The 22,737-nt window shown below is 32.3% G+C and overlaps 1 protein-coding gene across 14 annotated transcripts in view; it reads right to left on the bottom strand.

The window, feature by feature from the left end:
• The window catches only part of LOC126754026 (titin), a 120,322-nt gene extending 98,116 nt beyond the window's left edge, over positions 1–22,206 (bottom strand). For all 14 annotated transcript variants that reach the window (XM_050465950.1, XM_050465926.1, XM_050465968.1 and 11 more), the window contains exon 1: positions 21,476–22,206. In XM_050465950.1, the coding sequence (XP_050321907.1) occupies positions 21,476–21,533 (58 nt within the window). In that variant the 5' untranslated portion in view covers positions 21,534–22,206. The remainder of the gene's footprint in view (positions 1–21,475) is intronic.
• Positions 22,207–22,737: the final 531 nt, after the last annotated feature.

Here is a 22,737-nt window from a genome sequence, read left to right on the forward strand (position 1 = left end):
ATTCAAAAACTAAACCACCTATTTAATTTTTGGAACTAAAGAACGTTTTAAGTTCAGAACAAACATTTCGAAATAAAAAATTTCAATTTTAATTTCGAAATTCGAAACACCAAATTTTAATTAGATTTTGGAAATTCGAAATGCAAATATTAATTTAATTTCGAAATTCGAAAGTCTAATGTTAATTTAATATTGATATTCGAAATTCAATTGTTGATTTAATTTTCGAAATGCAAATGCTAATTAAGTTTTCGAAATTCGTAATGCAAATTTGAAATTTAATTTGAAACTAAAATTTTGAAACAAAATTGCAATTTAATTTTCGTAATTAGAAACCCAAATTATAGTTTCATTTTCGATATTCAAAACTAAACCACCTGAATTTGATACCCATAAAGTTAAATTCGAATATCGAAAATACGGTAGAAATGCTATAGAATCCGGGTTTTAACACACAAGCATTCAAATTATTTCGGCCGAAAATAACCAAGATTCACTTTCTGTCACCGAAAGTCAAGTAAATCCCAAAATATGCCACTGTTTTTCGAATGAAAGTAAATAGATAAATCATTTTTCGGCAGTTAAGCCTTTCAAAGCTGCAAGTAACCTAATTTCCCAAATGAAATCATAAATATTACTTTGAATCAGGCGCGGCCGAACCAAATCTTGTAACGGACTGACTTCCTTAAGTGGAAGCGAAAGAAAGTGTTGCCACCCACAAACGCGCGGCGGTAAACAGTGAACACCACCTGACAGCGAGACTTTCGCTTGTTTAGCAAGAATATTTTTTATTATATTTACCATATGTTCAATGCCACTTTGTTGTTGCAACATATGAGTATATGCACTAAATATGAATGACTGCCTAAGAAATTAACTGCGTTAAGAAAAACATCACAGACGTAAAACGATGTCAAAAAGCGCAGCGAGCAAAGAATTGGAGGAGATTAATGTGCCGCGTCGCGCCGCCGCCGTGACGCCGACGCCGCGTGGTCTGTTGGTGCGAGCTAACGCGTTGACACAATAAAAGCGTAAAATCGGAACACCGACGCGCAGAATAGTGTGACTCAATGCGCGACAGCTGCCGTTGAACGCAATGAACTCGCCATTGACAAGTTGCGTTAACGGTTGAGGGGGGCAGCTGGCCAACGGTTTATCGACATATCGCTTTAGAATCGGCACAGCAGCGAAATTTTCACTTGTTTGCAGAAAAGCAATTTCTCCCGACCATATATGGATATTGTGTACGCGGCGCGGTAAAGCGCCGACCAAAGCCTGTCAACTTGTTGGCTCCGACTGACAAATATAAAGTGTGCTTTTTTGCTCGTTTTGGCCTTTGTTCTTGCAGTTGTTGTGCCAACGTAGTTAGAGCACAATTATGCGCGTCACAATTGGCTGCGAGACAGAGAGAGAGGGGGAAATTGCGCCGCACAAAAACTGCTTCGAAACGCGTTCAGCTGACGCGCTTACAATTTGCTTGCTTGCAACAAAAGTCGCCATTGATGAAGTTCTATTGTGCAGCGCCAATGGCTATTGTTCTTTGCCAACTGAATTGCACCGCGCACCAAGAAACGACAGAATTGTTTGGAAACAAAAAATTCGTATATATATGCAAGTTATTGGCAAAGCTCTGTGCGGCGGAAGAAAGTGTCAAAGCGCATAGAGCCTGAAAGAAAAAGTTGTATGCGACCGTGGCGGCGGCGGTGGCGGTGTTAGTAGCTTTTCCTGCATAGTTGTGATTTATGTGACAGTTGTCGTACCGAAAGTACATAACGGCCGCAGTCTGCTTCAGCGCGCGCAACCTCAAATGGTCAATGAGGCCAAGAACTATACCGCGACGCGGCCGCTGGGCTATGTTGTATAGCAGCTTCCGTGATTTTGCTACTCACATACGCGCTTAGCGTACATATGTACTTCATACGCGGTGTAAAATCGAGTTTGCTTTAGAAATTGAGTTTTGCGTCGGGCAAAAGTTGAACGCTTGCGCTTTTTGCTACTTTAAAGTTTTGCATGTCTATTTGCTTTTTTTGCTCTGCGTATGCCGCTGTGGCGCCTCGCAGGCATTTGTTGGGTTTTGTGTGTCAAACACATTGTATGGTATGCTTAAGTGACATACTGCACCGGATTTGTGTGCTTGGTGCTGGAATTTGAGTTGGTGAGAGACGTTTTAGTGAATAGTATATTTTCGAACTAAATTTCGAAATTTCAAATGCTTTAACAAAGTTTATTTTAATTAAAAATTTGGAGCAGTCGTTGATTCTCTCCGCTTATTGCACTTCATATAATATTATACAAAAAAATATTTAAAAAATTATTTAATCTCGATCACCGGCTCAAATTTTGAATTTAACAAAAAATATTAAGAATTTTTATATGAAAAAATTGAAACGAAAAATATATTTTTTATATATATTTTTAAAATAAATAAAAAAAAATACTTTTTTGAATTAAAAAAATTTTTTTTTGAATTAAATAAAATAAAATAAAAATTTTTCATTTTCAATTTTTCATATAAAATTTCTCAATATTTTTTGATACAAATCAGCTTCTAACAAGGAAAAATATAAATGATTACTAACAGTATACGATTCGCTTATCAAATCTCAAATATATCAAGTTATAAAGCGAATCGAACAAGGTTTGAATAAATAAGAAGAAGACAACTTATTCAAATTTAAGTATAAAATAAAAAATAATAAAAAAAGTACAAAGAAATAAAAATCAATTAGATTTCCAATATTATGATAAAAAAACAAATTAATTAAATAATTAAAAATAATAATTAAGTAAAAAATTAAAAAAAAATTGATTGAAAATTTTAATTGAAATTTAATTCAAAAAAATCTTAATTAAAAAAAAATTATTCTTTTAATTTTTAATAAAATTTTTTTTATTTTCTATGTATACTTTGTTTACTTACTTATTTTTTAATTTAAGCACATATATAAAATTTTAAAGTATTAAGACCAACCTGAAAATAAAAAATAAGAAATTTATTAATTATGCGATCTAAAAAAATATATATCTAAAACATAAAAACGCATAACATAAAATTTTATTGAAAAAAGGAACTACTAACCAAATTATTTGAGCTCTTAATACAATAACAGACACTCAAAATGTACACCAACATTTAAACGGCCCCACCAAAGCAACTACAAATAATAATTTTAAAACTATTATGCTGTAAAAACCTTTCGAAAAGCATCAATGAAGATCGCTAATGAAGTACATGATCAGTAATTGCGCCTTGTCTAATTGTCAAAGCCTATTGAGCGGTACCATAAAACTATAAATAAGTAGCTAATAAACAAAACGACATATATCTAAACATTTATGTGAAAAAATAATGCACATGACCATCACGCCGCCACTCAACAGCACAAAGTGTTGACAATGACGATCGGTGTTCAATGATCGCGCTGTTGTTAACAGCCGTCAAATGAGCATTAGCATTGCCATGTGAAATCATAAAAAACAGAAACTGCTGTGACGATCGCGATAACAGTAATCACGATCGGTGAATTAGCGCCGAAAGCCATTTAGATTTTTGAATGAAGTGAGTGAGGCGGCAGCTTAAATAACCAAGCGCCTACAAGTAAGACTAACGCCTATTTTAGATACGTAAATATTGATTTGATTATAGATTCGTAATTTATTGTGCATAAAATGTGATTTTGCATTAGATTTTTTTGAGTGAAGTGCTCATCGGCTGCATTGCCTTCGTGCCGATAAAACAATTATTTACTATATTCATATTTTTTTAAGTGGTAACTGCAAGGTATTTGTCTGTAAGTATAGTCTAAAATATTTATGGGCTTTTCAGTTTTATAAAAAACGTCGTTGACACCTTTGAGTATAAACATAAAAATCGCACTTTAAGGGCAACGATCGATCGTTAAGTACTCGGCAAGTGCGCGCATAGCTTCCGCATATATTCCACCGCTATCCAGTTATATTTTGACAGCTATTAGTATTTTTAAATATATTTATTTTCGCGTTTCTACATATCTCGTTTGCATAAACTACATTTTTTTCATTTTTTGTTTTGTGTATTTATCCTCACCATTGTCGAAAAAATGTAGTTTTACGCCTTACAAATAAAACTTGTTCGTTTCGTTTATTGATTTTATCGGTTTCGGCAATTTAACGCTATCGTTATAATCAAATTATTTCAAAAGCCTAAAAACAAAATGTTTACATCTCATTTCAGCGACGCGTCAGCTCAGCTGTGAATTAGGTGAGTCAGTTGGTCACTATTTCAAGTGCTGGTTTTTCTGGTTTTATTTTGAATAGTTATTGACTGAATTATTTGTTTTAATTAAGTTTTTTTTTGCTGCGTATTTTGGCAAAAAGCCGGAAAATAAGTCGGTGAAACCACTTGAGTTGATTCGCTGGAGATATTCATGCTTTTCATTTGCACATTTTTCAGTTTTCAAAAGCTCTGGTCTAAAATTAATTTTTTAAAAGTTGCAGAAATTTCGCAAAGAAAATATTGCGCAAAGCACTTGAGATCGTATTTTGATGTGTAGCATTTCGAAAAATTTTAAACGATAGGGTAATACATTATTACAAATTGATTTGCAGATTTTGTGGTAAAAGCAAGTTATATTAATGTGTAAATATGTCGAGATTTGAAAAAGAAATACTGTAATTGTTATTATTGATTTGAAATGTTTTCGGTTAGTGAGATGGCAAAACTGTTTTTCTTTTTTGGAATGCTTCTGTGAAAAATAATAGTTTAAAAATAAAATTGTGAAAAAATTCCCGATTCTCCAATCGATGAAAGGGACGTTCCTTTGCCCGAACATGAAAAAGTTCGAATAGCAATTACCCGCCTGCAGAACAACAAAGCGGCGGTGGCCGATGGATTGCCGGCCATGCTATTCAAATATGGCGGCGAAGAACTAATAAGGAGCATGTATCAGTATCTTTGTAGAATATGGTCGGACGAAAATATGCTCGACTATTGGAATATGAGTATGTTCTGCCCAATCCACAAAAAATGGAGACTCCGCAATCTGCGCCAACTACCGTGGGATAAGTCTCCCCAAAAACACGTATAAGGCTCTATCGAGCGTACTGTGTGAAAGACTAAAGCCCACCAGAAATATACTGATTGGACCTTATCAGAGAATATACACACACCACCTCTTCATCAATTTTAAAACTGCTTTCTGCAGCACGAAAAGCAGTTTTCTTCATGCCGTGATGTCTGAATTTGGTATCCCCGCAAAGCTAATACCGCTGTGTAAACTGACGTTGAGCAACACCAAAAGCTGCGTCAAGATCGGGAAAGACCTCTAGACGACCTAGCCGTTCATTACCAAGCGAGGTTTCAGACCCTTACCAACAGCTGCTAATTCGGACTGAGTAGACAATTGAGAAGATATTTTGGTATATAGGATTGCCAATGTTTTTTGCGTAAATAAATTAGTAATAATAATATAAGTAATTTTCAGAAAATTTTGTCCTCCTATAAATAATATTTATGTTACAGTCAGAGAGCAGTTTCTAGAGTGTCCATAGACACTTGTTTTTTATATACTATATATTATTCTTTCCATAGATTCATATTTCATTTCTTATTAATTAAAAATTCAATAATTTACAGAATTATGTAATTATTTTAATTTTCTATTTTTTAGATTTTTTTCTTTGTAATCTTGAAGTCTCTTTAATACAATTTATTTTCTAAATATTTTTAGGGATTATTATTATTTGTTTGTATCGAAAACTACTACTTTTTGAATTCAATTTATTACTTTTGTATTTAAATTAATGTATTATATTCGAAAAATATATATACTCGATTTATATTTTATAATTTTCTGTATTTATATGCTTTACAATATATTGTTCGCCACTTATTTTCCGCCACAAAAACATCATTGTGTACAATGCTTCAATAATACTGCTAATTATCAGCATAAACATACAACAAACATTTTCTCAAAATCACGTCTTTGCTATTTTTAGTAACAATATAACAATTAGAAGAAGAACAACGCCAATGTCCATGTCAACAACTGATTCTTAACGCTAAATCTTATTTTATTACGAAATTAAGAAATCATTCGCCGGATTATACAATGTTGTTTGTTTCCTCAACAGCAAACACAATAAAACTACTAACATTTTACATATAAAATTAGCGAGTCAACGCAGGGAAACAACAACAAAATTTATACAGAAATACAGGTGTTAAACAAATCTTTTAATTTTTCGCCGCTTTAAAAGAAGATTCAGTGATTCAGTGATGAGAAATTCTGCGCTCACCAGCAAAAGCAGGCAGATTTAGCAACAGAAACAGAATAAAGTAGAAAACAATTTCCATAGCATGCGGATATTAATTATGCAATAAATTTGAGCAGCTAACTGTCATTGGACGGCAAAAGAGTTGCTAAAGATAATGAGCAGAATTTGAAAAGTCGCAATAAAATATGGAAAAATAACGGTGTAAGGGTAAAAGCAGCATCAGCTTTTAAAAATAGACGCCAAACTCAGCCAGCAGAAATGTAAAAGTTAGCAGCTTGACTAACTAATTAAATAGTATGTGTGTTTGAGTGTGTGTGCGGATTTTAGAATGGCATAATTACAGGTTGGCAGCAGAAGAAATTAAATGCTAATATGCGGACAAAGAAAACAGGCAGCGCCAGCAAAGCAAAACGTATGCAAACGAGTGGAGAAAGATGTTTGAAACTGTAAATAGCCGCAGCAGAAGTTAAACACACTTGTAAATGGTGCTTTGTGGCACAGAAAAAAACTGGAATTTCCAAAATTAATTGTTTCATCTTTTAACTTAGCTGCTTGCTGGCAGTCACCGTTTTTTAAATGTTTTTTTTTGTATTTTTCCATTTATCTCGTATTGTTTGCTGCTGCTTCTTTTAAAGCAATTTGTTACCCAAATATTGGCAATGACTTTGAGTATGCGAAAAAGTTGGTTGCTTCAAAATTGTCTGCGGGCAATTCGAAATTCTGTAAAAGCTATTTATTGAATTTAAAGTAAATTATAATAAATTAACGTAATTGTATACACATGGACCTGAAACGTACACACGCACGCAGCAAGCAGTGCAAACGAAGAAGAAAAAGTGGACTTGCCAAAGCAATTAATTACTCAAAAGCAACCCGGTGAGCAATAAGCTTATACTTATGGTTATTTTAGAGTAGATTAAAGTAAAGTGTTACGGAAACTCAGAGAACGGTACTTAAAAAAATGAAAACACAATAAAAAATAAAATTTCATTACGTTTTGGCTTACTGGGTGATTTTCAATAAATTGATGTCACAGAGCACAGCAAACATCACACTTATTTTTGGCTTTTAGTGCTCGATTTTCAAATGTGCTTTTTAAATAATTATAATTCAATAAAAAATATATGGCATTATCTTGTCATTAATTTTTAAAAAAATTCGATATAATTGGCAACACCAATTTCACTTTATCATTAATTTATACACGTTTTTTGGCATTATCTTGTGTGAAATTTAAAGTGATAATCGAGATTTCATTATACGTCATTTAAAAAAAGTTTTATTCCGCTATTCATTGGTTCCTAATGTTTATACTCGAATCAGATGGAATTCAAAAATATAATTGGCAACACCAATTTCCTGTTGCACTTAACGTTGTGCGAATCATTGCTAATGAACTTTAAGTGTGAGCAAAAAAAAGCCTAAGTTTTCTAAGTAAAAAACGAAAATTAACGCAGATAATACGGTGGTTATTATCATTTCTTCCATTTTTGAACTGTATATGAGAAGAAAAAAGAGATTTCAAGATAAATGTAGTTTCAAAATATGTGCAAAAAGAGAAAAAACATAAATATACTAATGCGATCCTTTGTGCTAAAAAAATCTTTATTTATGGCTTAGTTATGAAGTTTTCGCCGTGGGCGTCAATGGTTTATTTTCGAACTAAACCTTCATGTAAAAATTAAATAATTATAATTCAACAAAAATTTCGATATGATCACTTTGATATATAAATTAACGTTATTACAAACAACCGTTATGTGAACAAAACTATAATACTCTCCTTAATTGTTGCGAAATATGAATTTGAAAAAAATTAACGTTAAAAAAATTTAAAAAAAAATTCAATTAAAAACAAGTAGCATGAAAACTGTAATACATTTTTTTGGATTAAAAAAAAACTTAAAATAAAAATTAAATAAAATTAAAAGACATTGAATTAAATAAAAATTAAATTAAACCAAAATTTAAAAATTAAAGAAACTATTTAAATTTAAATTTTAGTAAAAAATTTAAGTTAATTATAATTAAAATTAAATTAATTAATTAAAATTATGATTTTAATTAAAATTTAAATTTTTTAATTTTAAAATTAAAGTTTAATTTCATTTTAATTTTTATTTAATTATAATTTAATTTAATTCCATATTGAATTAAAGAAACTATATAAATTAAAATAATAAAAAAAAATTTAGTTAATAACACATATATATAAAATTAAGATTTTAATAAAATTGAAAATCTTATATACATATGTATATATTAAACTAAAAATTACCTTCCAAAGGCCACATAATTCAAATTGAAAATGGCAAAATCCCCCAAAAATATTGAGCGAAACGAATTTGCCCACATTGTGTGAATAAAAAATGTCAAGGAAGCGTCTACAACGCCTAACGCACGTCATGCTGGCGTCAACCTGTCAGCCGCCTCGGCAAATACAGTTATCAGCCAACAATAAAATGTCAAAAATGCAACCTTGTCTGCGAGCAGAGAAATGAAATAACTACTAAAGTCCAAAAATCGCAAGCACGCCCAATTGCACAATAAGCCGCTTAGTAATCGCGTACAGTCATCGCCAGCACAATAGCGCCGATGGTCAAGTCGTTAAAAGACACACCAGCACAATGACAACACAAATGCCACACATCACAATAAAAACGCAAAATAAATATTTGCTGATTTAAATGTTCAATGATGAACCGTTACTGCGCGCAGCTGCGCCTATTTGAAATTTCAATGTCCACCACAACAGAGGCGCAAACTGTGGGCGCAGCTGAGCGCACTTCGAAAAAAATGCTTTAATTATTTACTCCAACTAACTACTGTGATGTGCCGCAATACATTCAATGGAAATATTTAAATTTGTAAATGAAAAAAAAAAACATCATGTAGTGAGCAAATTTACTGAGTAATGTTAGGTATTCTGTCAGTCATGCTTTTGTTGTTGTTTTCTCCCATTATTGAGGTTTTAACAAGAAGGTTTTTATCTATGGCATTTAATAAAGTCAACCTGCTGGCGTTTATAATTTAGATTTTGAAAAAGCTGTGGCGCGTGTGACTTCAAAAGAGTTGCTGTTTAGCCACCACGTAGCGCAGCTTTTCGTGTGACTGAGCGTATGAGTAACTTTTGCTGTTATGTTGTTTTGCTTTTGATGGTTATTGTAATTTTAGTTTTTGGGTCTTATGTTGTCTTTGTATGGTGGGAACTATATGGGCCTTATAGTAGTATAGTTTTTGTAGAGAAAGCGAAAAGGATTGGATTGAAAAAATATGTTCAAAACATTTTTTTTAATTACCATCTCATGATGAAAAGCTTACAGGGAAAACAGATTCTAGACTCCTTTCAATTCTTAACGAAATAATTAATTATTATTATTTATCTTGTGTATAAACCAAATTTTTTTAATAAAAATTATTTTATTAAATTATAAGTCTCAATAATTTTTTAAGAAAATTAATTAATAATAAAAATATTTATTTATTAAAAAAATTTTAAAAAAATTAATAAATTTTTATTTATTTTTTAATTATTATTTTATTAATATTTAAAAAGTAAACTTGTTGGTATTTTTAAAGATTTCTTATAAAATTTTTATATTCAAAATTTTAAATTTTTTTTAATTTTTCTTATAAATATATTTTCATATATACATATATATGTACCTCCTTATACAAAATTTTTATAAAAAAGAAAAATTTAATTTTTTTATGTTTAGGTCTGTGGTTAAGTGTTACTTTCTGGTAAAATATTACTATCTTCTCTTATAGGCAATTTTTTATAACAGTAAATTACCTACAAAACTGCGAGTTTTGCAATTTATATTTTTTGCCTTGAGAGGACCTAACCGTTACAATTAAGACTTCATACTTTGGGAGTCTTTCTTAGTGCTGTCTACTAACAATTTTTTCAGAATATCGAGCAAAAAAATTTCGATTTTTTCCTTACCCACCCTAATGCTTACACTTTCAAAATTTCTCTTGCTTTTCAATTGGTATGGCAGCTTAATTGCAAGTTCCGGTTAGTAATAAAGGCATTTCCGCACCCTTAAAATCATATTGGCTGCCAGGTTTTTTATATAGTGCCCTAAAGCCCATATACTTGTACATATGTATATACATAAATACATTTATTCAGAAACAAGTGTAAAAGTCTACATGAACCGTTCTTTTTTACTAACTAAAAAATTTCAACCAACAGCAGTGAAAATCTACGCCAGTCCACAACTTAAATGGAACCTTCAATTTTCGGCAATCCAACCATTCTCTGCACTGATGGCAGAGACAACTTTATACAACTTGTCGCCGGTGGCTTTTCACTTTTACGCATAGACTTTTACTACAATGGGTAAGCGCCAAAAAAAATCGAAAAAAAATAAAAATATAAAAAATTCAAAAAAAATTTCAAAAAATCGGAAAATAGTAACAATGAGTAAAGTAAAAGCGGAAACGTTGCCAAAAATGCAAAGTTTACACAAATATATTTCATATTTTATGTGCGTTGTACGTCTATATATAGGAAGCATACTACAATACATACATATGCACTTGCACATATGTACATATATATTCAGACGGCACAACAAGTGCCAGCTGAGGCTGCGAATGTCTTCTTCATGTTATTTAAATTTTTTACTTCCTTTCATTTTATTTATATGCCTTCATCACACTGTGGCAACACTGCATTGCGGCGACGGCAAACAGAACGTGCCTTACGCATGTCGCCTGTGGCATTGAAACGGCTGTGCATGTCCTGTCTGATGCATGAGCAAATAAATGCTATAAATATATAAGTCTACAAACACACATACGCATTTATATATATATGAGTATATACGTGTTTGCTTGCCAGAAACTGTGTATCGCAAGAAACCGAAAATTTTTAAGCGGAAGCTGGGCGTTTTGTCTGCTAAAGTTTATATATTTTTTGGCAACCTACAACGCACTGTTGTGTATTTGTGTTTGTTCACTGGCATTGTTCCCTTTCAGCCTGTATGTATGTTTGTAAACTAGTATGGCGGTCTGTGCCTTGACGCCCATCCGCCCAGCATTTTCTGGAGCAGACAGCGACTAGACGAAAATACAAGTAAATTGTGCGGTATCTCACAAGTACTTCGCGCACAACCACAACAACAACACCCTTCGAAATAAGTATATTAGGTTTAAGGCTCGTTGTTTCGCTTCCGTAAACGGGCTGAATTTTCTGTTTTAAGTGATTTTTTATATTCTGTTTTGACGCGCATTGAAACAAAGGTTGACTGACTCTACACATACAAACTTTTTTGCTTATGTTTGTGTGTATAAGTGTTTAAGTGAAAGTTATGTTGTGGCAGTTGGGCAAAAATAATGGAAACGGTTGAGACAAATTTCGGAAAATTATTGTAGGCAGATAAAAAGATGTATATCTAGTATATACATATGTTCAAACTATATGTGGCATATATCTCACATAAGTGATGTTACTGCTTCAGGGATACATATAGTACATATGTATTTCTCTAGCATGAGATATTATGGATTTTGTGAAAAGGAAAACTCGAGGACTCTATGATGAGCGTGATGAGCTGAGTCGCAAACTAGTCCCTCAGCTTTTGCGATATCTGTCTGAAATTTTGTACACGAACTTCTTTCCCTAAGAATCTGCTGATTTGTCGGAACCTTTAATATCGGACGACTGTAGCATGTATGTATGTAGCTGCCATATAAACTGAACAATGGAATTCAAGTATGTGTATGGAAAACTTTTTTTATTTAGCGAGATATCTTCACCAAATTTGGCACAGACTATAACCTAAGTCGGCGGCACAATCTTCTAAGAAATTATTCAGATCAAGTCATTATAAAATATAGCTGCCATACAAACTAAACAATCGAAGTAAAGTCTGTTGTATGGAAAACTTTTTCTTTTTAGAGATGTCATTTTTGCCCAAAGCAAAATTTGAGTTATTCAGATCGGACCACTTTTTGCTGCCAAAAACTGAACAATCGAAATCAAGTTTTTATATGGAAAACTTTTTTATTTGAGAAGGTGTTGTCAGGAAATTCGGCATAGATTATTATTGAAGGCATTGCAATAATCTCCGAAGAAATTGTTCAGATCGTAACACTGTAGCATATAGCTGCCATACAAACTGATCGATTAAAATAAAGAAAAAGATCATTTTAAACCCTTTTTTGTTATTAAAATTGCTACTGTGAAGGGTATTGTAGCTTCGGTGCAGCCAAGGTTAACAATTTTTTATGTTTTTTTATTTTACTTTATTTTTATTATTTTTTATTCTTTTTTACTATTATTTTTTTATTTTTTAAAAGCAATTTAAATTTTTATTTTTTTCTAAATCTTCTCATATTCGGAGTAATTTTCTCTTCTCATATCACAAAATTTGTAACATGAATTGACGTTTAAATTAGTATATCACACTGACAGCGTACATGCTTGCGGTAATCTACTTGCCTAACAACTCCCAAGCTATTACAAGAAGAATCCCTGCTGCAGAAACTCGCCAAAAAAGCCAGCACTCAATCAGCATCCGTCAAATTTTATATTGCAGACAGACAGACATTGACATTGCCAGAAGTGTCAGCATGACAGCGCATTTGCTTAAAATCTGAATTTTCATGACAAGCCTGCCGGTGGTGGCGGGAACACGCTGGCGCGCAGTTCCTTCCTCTGCCAACTAGACAAATGGCATATAAATCCTGTTCCACGCACACACATGCGTACATGCATGGGTGTGTTTTTGCGGTTCCAGCTTTTTGCGAGTTTTTTGCTTTATCTTTCTCGTTCGATTTTTTGGCATTTTGGCCATTTTTGCATAGTTCACCGGTTGTGGCACAGCTGTGTCATTCAATATTGCAAGTTGTGGAAAAAGTATTGTGCGCTTTTTTCATTTAGCCTGCAGCTTTGAGGCTTTTGTGCTTACGTATATTCATTTTGCGCTATTTTTTATTAGTTATTTTGTTGTCTTTTTGTGTTTTGCACTTTCGGCTTGCCCATCAATAAATCTCGAAAAAGTGCGCAGACGACAAAGCAGCAAAGTTATAGTCATAAAAAATATTACTACGAAATTCTGCATGCAGTTAAGCGCTTTTTGGTGTCTGTGTGTGTGTGTGTGTGTGTGTGGGCTTGCCGCATATAAATCACATATTTGTTGCCAACTTCGCTGCCATGTATAAGCCCTTGCAGCGAATGCCAATACATCTCCCCGCAGCTACTCATGGCTTATGATAAATATGCGAGTTGGCAACATTGCCACTTTTTGTTGCTGTTTTTAGTTTTGTTTATCAAACAAACACATGCATGCTCGTAGACATGTGAGTGAGCGCATAAAACGCCTTTGAGCGCAAACAATGTGTGCAGAATGTGTGCTGAATAAACTCAAACACCTGCTGCTATTGCCGTTATTGCTTGTGAACTATCGCCCTCCCTGCGCTTCCACACATGAAAGACCAACTACATAAATATATGTATGTATATATGTATAATATGTGTATGTGAGGATGCTGACTTTAGTTATGCCCTTCCTAAACGCTCACTCCCTCGTTTTTCATTGACTGCTTGTTAGATTTTGGCTGGTGGTCCCGTTACACACGACACATTGCTCTTCGATTTTTATTTTTGGTCGTTTGCATTCGAGATTCATTATACATTCCGACATGTGAGTGTGTGTGCGTGTGCTAACGGTCCTTTGTGACTTTATACTCTGCGTTGCAGAACAACGTCAGACTGATTTAAAACTGTAATGCTTCTGTGAATTTATTGATGTGGTTGTAAGTTGACGGCTCTTGAGTGGGCGTTAGGAAATTTTTAAGTAAGAAATTTGAGCGTGATTTTTGCTCAAGAATGGGTGAGTAAACTCAACACAAAATCAATTTAAAAATTTTAATTAATTTGAGTGGTTTCGTGATTTTGAGATTCTTTACTCATTTTTAGTGCATTCAAGTATTTATAAAAATAATTGAGTGGTTCTGTGATTTTAGTTTAAATTGAGTGATTTTATAATTTTGAGTTGTTTTTACTAATTTTTAATACAATTCATGTATGTATGTATATATAAAAAGTATTGAGTGTTTATGATTTTATATTAAATTGAGTAATTATATTATTTTGACATTTTTTTAGACATTTTTAATACATTCACGTATTTAAAAATATAACTGAGTGATTTTTTTTATCTTGAGTGATTTCATAATTTTGAGTTTTTTTTTACTCATTTCTATTACAATGCACACATTTATAAAAAATGATTTTTAAACGTTTGACCATACGTGCATCGAAAATTTATGCAACTTGAGTTTTAGTGTTTGAGTGTATTTTCTATAAAAAAAATTATGCCATATGGATACTTAGTGGAATCAATTCTCACAATTGAGTATCTGATTTTTAACAAAAATTACTCGCACTTTAAATTTACAAACAAAATTTATACGCAAATATTGAAATATCATATATTAGTTTAAACGAGTCTAACTCACTCAAATAAATTTTCGCTCAAAATTTAAAGTACAATAGCAAAATGTAGCACAAGTTTCTGAAGATACAATTCAATTACTCACTCAATAAAATTTTCGCTCAAAAATATTGAGTATAATAATAAAATTTCGCTTAAGTTGCAGAAAAATCAAAATAAGTTAAAATACTCACTCGATAAAATTCTTGCTCAAAAATATTGAGTATAATAATAAAATTTCGCTCAAGTTGCAGAAAAATCAAAATAAGTTAAAATACTCACTCAATAAAATTCTTGCTCAAAAAATATTGATTGTAATGAAAAATGAAACTCAAGTGCTTGAATTAAAATTAATTTAAAATACTTTGTCTAATTCAAAAAAATTTTAACATTTTCATGTCAAATAAATTGAGTGTTATTTGAGTTCGTTTCCCATGCAATTCTTCTTTTGGCTTATTAGTCACTTAAGTAAATTCCATGCATTCGTGTGAGTACAGGAGGCTTTCCGAAAAGTCTTGTTAACCTGTGCTACTGCTTAATTTTTAGCGTATTTTTTGGGTTGTGCCAAAAATATCACATTTTTTTGAGCATAAATAAATCTTTAGCTTACATTTCCTTTTTTATTTGTTTTGCAAGCTTTTTTCTAACTTTTTTCTAAACAAACTTCGCCAGACTCGTTGAGGTTTTGTAAACTCTGCAACAGAATGGACCGAATGGTATTGGAGTGCATGGCAAGTGGACAAGCGAAAGGGCGGCGGAAAGCTGTCTGAGCGGATGTCTCCGCTTGCTGTGTGCTTTATTAACCATAGTACACTGTGAGCAGTGTGTGTAGCTGTGTATGTGTGTGGCACATGTGGCAGTAAAATGAAAATGTCATAAAATATGAAAGAGTTGACTTTTGTTGTAAATGAACGGCAATACCGACACGACCGACCGAACACGGGCACTAGAAATAAAGAGCAAGTGGAGGGTAAAAATCAAAAAAGCTAGCACATGTGTGTGGAAGGAATGAATGTTGTGCCGCGGCGGCTTGTGGCAAAGACTGTGTCGCATAGAATTTTTAGATGAATTTTGTTGACACCTTTTGGTTTATTTTGAATTTCTAATGCAGAAAAACATGTCGAAAGCAGTGAACTAGGTGCTTGCAACACATATGCGAGTGTCGGCTAGCTGGCGGTCAGTAGTTGCAAATGTGAATATTCGCATATATTACGGCATATTGACTGTAAGTGTCTAAGGCAAGCACTTAAGTCAAATTTATAAGCCTCATTGGGATGTGCGAAATGTAACAGTTGGCAACTTTCATAAATTTTCGCAATAAATATGCAAGAATTAAATTTTTACAATTGCAAGAAAGCTGGAAGGTAAATTTTCACGCGACCGCTTTTCCACCGCAAGCGCAGAGCCAAGAGCAACCTTCACCCATAAATTCTAATTAACACGAACACACTTACAAACACTCGATTGCGGGCCATAAACAAACACGCACGCACTCACATACACAAACACACACTCACACTTGAATTTCAAAGAGCAACGCCAAAGAGAAATGCTATTCATAAATTAAGTGCCAAAACAAGCAAGGCAGCCAGTTATAACAACAACAACAACAACAACAGCAACAGCAGCAAACTTGCAACTGGCATAGAAATGTTGGTTGTAGCACAGAATTCAACGTGCCACATGGTTACACGGCGACGGCGAATGCGGCCATGAACTCGAAGCGCGGCGCGGCAAGTGCACACAAGTGCCGCAGCAGCCGCAGCAAGAAAATAACAAAGCGCTATGAGTGCGCCTAGCTGTTGGGCAGAGCAAAATGCAGTGCGCAAGAGCGGCGCAGGTGAGGGGCATGCACGAAAAGGGCAGGCGAACGTGTGTAAGTCGAGAAAACGTGAAAACCGCGCATCAGGCAGCTGTAAAGAAGAGCCCTGCTGCTGTTAGCAGTATAGCGTTCAACGCCATAAACCAACGCAGCCAGATTACTGCCGCACATACACACACGCACATATAAACCCTGCATCAGTGTGAGGCGCCAACGGCCATGGCCGTGGCAGTGACAGCGGCCGCAAGCCAAATAAACAAAAAAAAACGAAGCAGGCAACCCCAAACTTAAGCATAACGGAATCCCTGCAACAGGACAACGACTGGGGCACTACTGGCTCCGAGCGTAGACAGTGGCGTTGTAAAAGGGCAACGCGCGCGATTCGTTACTAACAAAATGCAGCTTGCGCGCGAAAGGAGAAAATAGAAACCTTACCCCACTTGGGTGGCGCACATTGCGCGCCTTTAATGCCCAGCTCAATGGCTTACTCACTCACTACCCTAGTCAGCAGCGTGCACCCAGGCGCTTACATGCCTGCCAGTTAGCTTAAGTCGGCGCGCACCGTACGCCCTCAGCCACTCACCCACATTAGTCGCTTCAGTGCGCGGGCAATATATCTGCAACTGTTTTATTTTAAATATTTGTAGCGTATCAATGCAATTAGTACAGTGTAAATTTGGTGCGCATTAACGGGGCTTAGACGCTAGACACTACTCGAAGGGTGCTCTCTGAAATTGGCGCTAATAAATTGCCAACAATTGCAATTTAGTCCAGGGGAGTTGCGAGCTGAAAGTACACTTTAAAATAACAAAATTGAGCTAAGTGGTATTATAACAACTGCTTGCGTAACTAGTTGAAGAAAAAAATTGTCAATTTATTGCCAATTAAAATGAAAAGTATTCAAAAAAGTATACAAAAATTATAAATTTTTTACCCAACTAGTGACCAACTAGTTTGAGAGTAACCACTTCCGTCACTAGTCGGTAAGTAAGCAGTTGCAAAATGCATGCTGCACAGCAAAATTCTTCAATTCAACTATTTGAATTCCTTGCAGGGCATGGCGTTACGCCTGAGGCACCACCACAGCTGCGAGCGCATTCCGTGCAACTTTACTGTTTACGCGATTTTATTTATTTATTATTTTACTTTTGAGTTGTCTTGTTTTGAAAATCTTTTTAAAAGCATTTTGTTCAGCATTTTATTTAAACGCCAATTTCATCGCAAACTCGTGTGCATTCCGTTTACGTTCGAGTAGCGCGCTAAGTGCTGCCAGCCGCGCTAACTGTGCGGTGCCGCTGCCTCAATCGCTTAGCTGAATGAATTGCCGCTAAGTTGCCTGGCTCTTTGTATAAGCCTATAATATGGAGCGTGCACATGTGTATAAGTGTGTGAGGCTTATAGTTGCGGGTGTGTTGGCTGGCGCGCTGGTTGCGGCTGACTGCCACAGCATTTTTATGAATGAATGAAATAATAATGTGGTGTCGCTGGCAAATTACGAAATATGTGTTTGTTTTGCACGAGCTGGTACTTTTTTCTTGCTTTTACAAATTATTATTACACATTTCTTCTCTTTGATTTTATTGCACGGCATAACAGCGTTATCTCGCTTGGCTGTGTGTGCGTGAGGTTTTCCTTTTGATTTTGCGGTTTTTTCCGGTTCTGTTAATGCATAAAGGGATGCACCAGATATCTGTACGAGTATGCGTGACTAAAAGTATTCTGCGAAATTCGTAAATTCTGCCAACTGGGATTTGTTGGAAAGAAATGTCGGTGAGAAATGTTTTCAATTGAGATATGGTTTTATTAAGAAAGTTGAGTGCTGTTAATGGGGAATTCACCTTGGATAGTATTTTGAAATTTTTTGAACCATAAATATTATTGTTGGAGAAGATATTTAATTCTCAAAAATTTGAGGAATTCGGTAAAAATTCATTAGAAATCGAAGTATTATTTGCAGAAATAATTGCATGAATATTTAACATTGCAAAAAACCTTTCAAAATATATATTTGAGATATGTATCATTTATATTTAGAAAGTAAACTGAAAGTACTGAAAATAAGCTCTGTCCAGTTTTATTATATTATTTTGAAGGAGTGAAAAACTGGTTATGAAAAAATAGCAAACAAGTATAAAATTAAGCCAAGAGATAACAGTTACCTTCATACACAATTGAATTGAAATAAAATTAATTTGAAAACTGTCTGCTTAGAAACTAAGAAAAATTAGAAAATATATTTTTTTGAGCGCTTAAATGTTTATTTTGTATTTTTTTTAGTTACCAAGCATACAGTGTGGGAAATTAATTTGTTAAATTAAATAATAATAATAAAAAAAAAATTAATTAAAATAATAATTGAAAATTCAATTAAAAATAATAATGAATTTGAAATTATTTTTTGTTAATTAAAATTAAAACTAATTTATAATTAAATTAAACTAAAATTTCAAACAAAAAAAATTAATTACCAATTAATTTTTGTAAATTAAAATTTTAATTCAATAATAATTTTAATTATAATTTAATTTAAATTTATTTTTTTTAATTAAAATTTTAAAATATACATACATAAAAAATGAACGAAATCTTTTCGGGCATAACCTTTTTTGCTATATGGTAGTTTTGAAAATATTTTTGTCATTGTCCGGTTCGAATTACTTTGAATGCTTTAAAGATTTTTGAAAGCACTACATATAATCCAAAAAATTTGTTTAATTCTATTATATTGATATTTTTCAAAGACAAAAATAAACGTAAAAATAAAAATAGTAATAAAATAATTTATTGAAAAAAAGTTAAATTTCCATCAACTTCACTTAGGATACACGTGAAATACAGTTTCAGAGCTGTCAAATCGATTTTCAATATTTTCAACAACAGTTATAATTTTGATTTATATTATTTTATTAAAATTGATCTGTGCTTCTATTTATTTATATCATCAAATTTTTAAGACTTTAAGAATGAAAAAAATATATTTTTTCAATAAATTTGACAGAAAAGCATAGGCTATTGACTTAAAACAAATTATGACAGCTCAAAACTATTTATTTATGAAAAGAAAAATTTAAAGTAGTTTGAAGAGTACTAGGGATTTTTTATGAAAAAATACTTAATTTAAAAATTTTAATAGAGTTCAACATTCTAAAAAAATTAAAAGCGAGTATTAAAGCTTTTAAAGGATAAAACTTTTGGTTTTAATGAAAACATTTTTTTCAAATAAAACAATTTTTTCCATAATAAAAAATATAAAAATAAAACCTAAAAATTAAAAAAAACGTTATTTTAATTAAAAAATATGTTTTAATTAAAACCAAAAATTGTATTCTTTAAAAACTTTATTACCAACTTTAAAAGTAAGCAAAGTAGAAACAAACTAAAAAAATATATTCAGTAGAACTACTCCCTAAAACAATAAAAAATTGTTAGAAAACAATTTATTTGTTAAAATCAAAAAAGAGCGTATGATTTTTTGTTTAAAACTTAAACACACTTTTTAAATGTATTAACACCTGTAGTGGAGATCTATTGTAAAAAACATTTAATTTTTAATTTAATTTCTTAAAAAACAGCTTCAATACAATGTATTTTATGTAAGAAAAAAATTATATTTTTAATTACATATAAAAGAATATTATTTAAAATAAAAAATTATAATTTTGTTCCTTAAATAAAGTACATTATATTGAAATTATTTTCAATGAAATTTAATTAAATATTAATAAATATATATAAAAAATTGTAATTAAAATTTATATTATAATTTATTATATTAATTACAATTAATGTAATTTTAATTAATTAAAATTACACTTTTAATTATATTTCGTTTTTTGTAACGCAAATCCTTATGCGCTGAATATGCTTTTCGATTTTAATCAATATAAAGATGGATTGTCATATTTTCGAAAAACTTAAAAAATCACAAAAAAGTGAAATGCGAAAAAATTTGCCAGAAAATTTAGTTAGTTTTTATTTTATATTGAATTTATATTATTTTCTATTGTATTATGGTTTATTATATTAGTATTGTTATATTTTATTTTATTATATAATAATATAGGGAACTTTTTTATATTATAATTTATCATATTATTATTATATTGTGTATAGTATATACGAGGATATTTTTTAAATTTTATTATATTTCTTAAAATTGAAAAAACTCGTTTCTTATAAAAATTATTATTTTCACCGCATTTTCACTTCTTTGATATTTTTGAGTTAAAAACTAATAAAATTTTCATACAATAATAGATTTTTAATAACTTTCACCAATTTTCATTGCTTTTCAATTTAATGCACTCCAAAACCGTACTTCAATAAATTTTTAATATTTACAACATTTAATGTTGATAAATTTATTTTTAAGAATTTTTCGTGTAAAGGCAATCTTTTTAAGTTGCTCATTAGTAAAAAAAATTTAAATATAATAATGAATAAATATTAAAAAAATATATGTATGTATAATTTATATAATATTGCATTTAAAAAATATGTATTGTGATTAAAATAATTCATTTTTTAATTAAAATTTTTTTTTTTTAATTTTTATTTTTAACTTTTTCGTTTCTCCTTATATAAATTAGCAAAGTTTTCACAAACATTTTTAAGCATTTTCAAGCATTATAATTAATTTAAACATTTTTATTTAAATTTTTAATATTTTTATCATAAAAAAATATTCCATATAATTTTTAGACACATTTTAAATTTCGGTAGCACTGCTCTAAACAGAAAAAATGTTGGCGAATAAAAATGTGTTAATGTTTCAAAGATATTTTATTTCTTTCGAAATATTTCACAATATTTTTTTTTTATTTTTCTCTTCTAAAAATTTTCAGTTCTCACCTCAACGGTTTTTAGGTTCTTATTCACCGTAAAATTTACTCAATTTATCCATAATATTTAAAGTTATATGCCAGCTAGAGCTGCTCCAACTCACCTTTTTCACTTGCTAATTTGAATTTCCTCGTACTCAAGGCGCCTGTGTGCTTTTTCATAAAAATTAACACACAATTTAAATTAGAAAGTTTCTTAGTTTATTATTTTTTTTTATTTTCCAACGCAATTTATTTTTGACACTTTTCAGGCAGATTACACTATTGTATATTTCACTTGGGCCAAAGCACCGCAAGGATTGTCTAAAAATACGCTGTTTTCGTGCTAAAAGTTCCAAATAATTATTTTACGTTTGCTTATAAAATGACGTTGAACTTCTCACTCAGTTTAACAATTAATCCATTTCCAGTGGTTGCTGCTTTTAGGTTATAATCCTTCGGCAGTTTTTCGTGAACACTGGTCAGCACTTGATTTACACAACACTTTTGAGATTTGCTTTGCAAAAATTTTTGTTTTGCATAAAAATTATTTGCAATAATTTATCAAAATTATTTAACTGCCTAAAAAGCATTTGCACTAACGCAGTCACTGTTTGCTTACTTTTGTAAAAGAAAACAAAAAACGGTTTTGAAATTTGAAAAATTTCGCAAAACTCTCGTTTACTTGCTAGTTTCGTAGGTTAGTTTTTAATTAGCTGCTGTTTTTGAAATATTTTTTCGTTAAGCAGAAATCATATATTTGTGTGTACTTTTAAATAAGCAAAAACTGAAAAAATTGCTAGTTGGCTAGTTGCGACGACCAGCGCTGTGGGCTGTTGGATGTTGTTGACACCACCGCTTCATTTAATTCAAAGAGACTCGAAGTCTCCGCGTCTCTACGCTTATTTATATAGCCTCCGTAGCGCGGCGGCTTGTAGAAAAGCGACAGCCATATACTAATTCCACAAAAGCCAAACGTCGAACGCGCGCGTCGGATGAGACACAACAGCAGCGTTAGCAGCAGCGATAGCGGCGGCCACGGCAAATAACACTGCACGGCACAGCGTAAGTAGCGAAGATGGACAACAGCGCGGAGAAGCGCACACTGTGGCTGTTGATGATGATGAATTTGGTTGGTAAGCAATCAGCAAGAGCAGCTGATAGTCGGCAGCAGCGACGTTCAAATGTGCGAGTCACGCGCGTGTTCGAACCGCTTCAAACAAGCATATAAGCAAGTGCGCGCAAATACAAGCAGTAAGCGCGCATCAGACCAAATGAGTAACAAATCAAACCGCTTCGAACAAACAGCGGCGCGCGCGTTTGAACGCTTTGGCCGCGCAGTTAGAACGCTGAGATTGCTGACGCAGCTGCTGCGGGTGCTGTCGGT

The sequence above is a fragment of the Bactrocera neohumeralis genome, chromosome 2 (genome assembly GCF_024586455.1).
Source record: "Bactrocera neohumeralis isolate Rockhampton chromosome 2, APGP_CSIRO_Bneo_wtdbg2-racon-allhic-juicebox.fasta_v2, whole genome shotgun sequence".
Lineage (NCBI taxonomy): Eukaryota > Metazoa > Arthropoda > Insecta > Diptera > Tephritidae > Bactrocera > Bactrocera neohumeralis.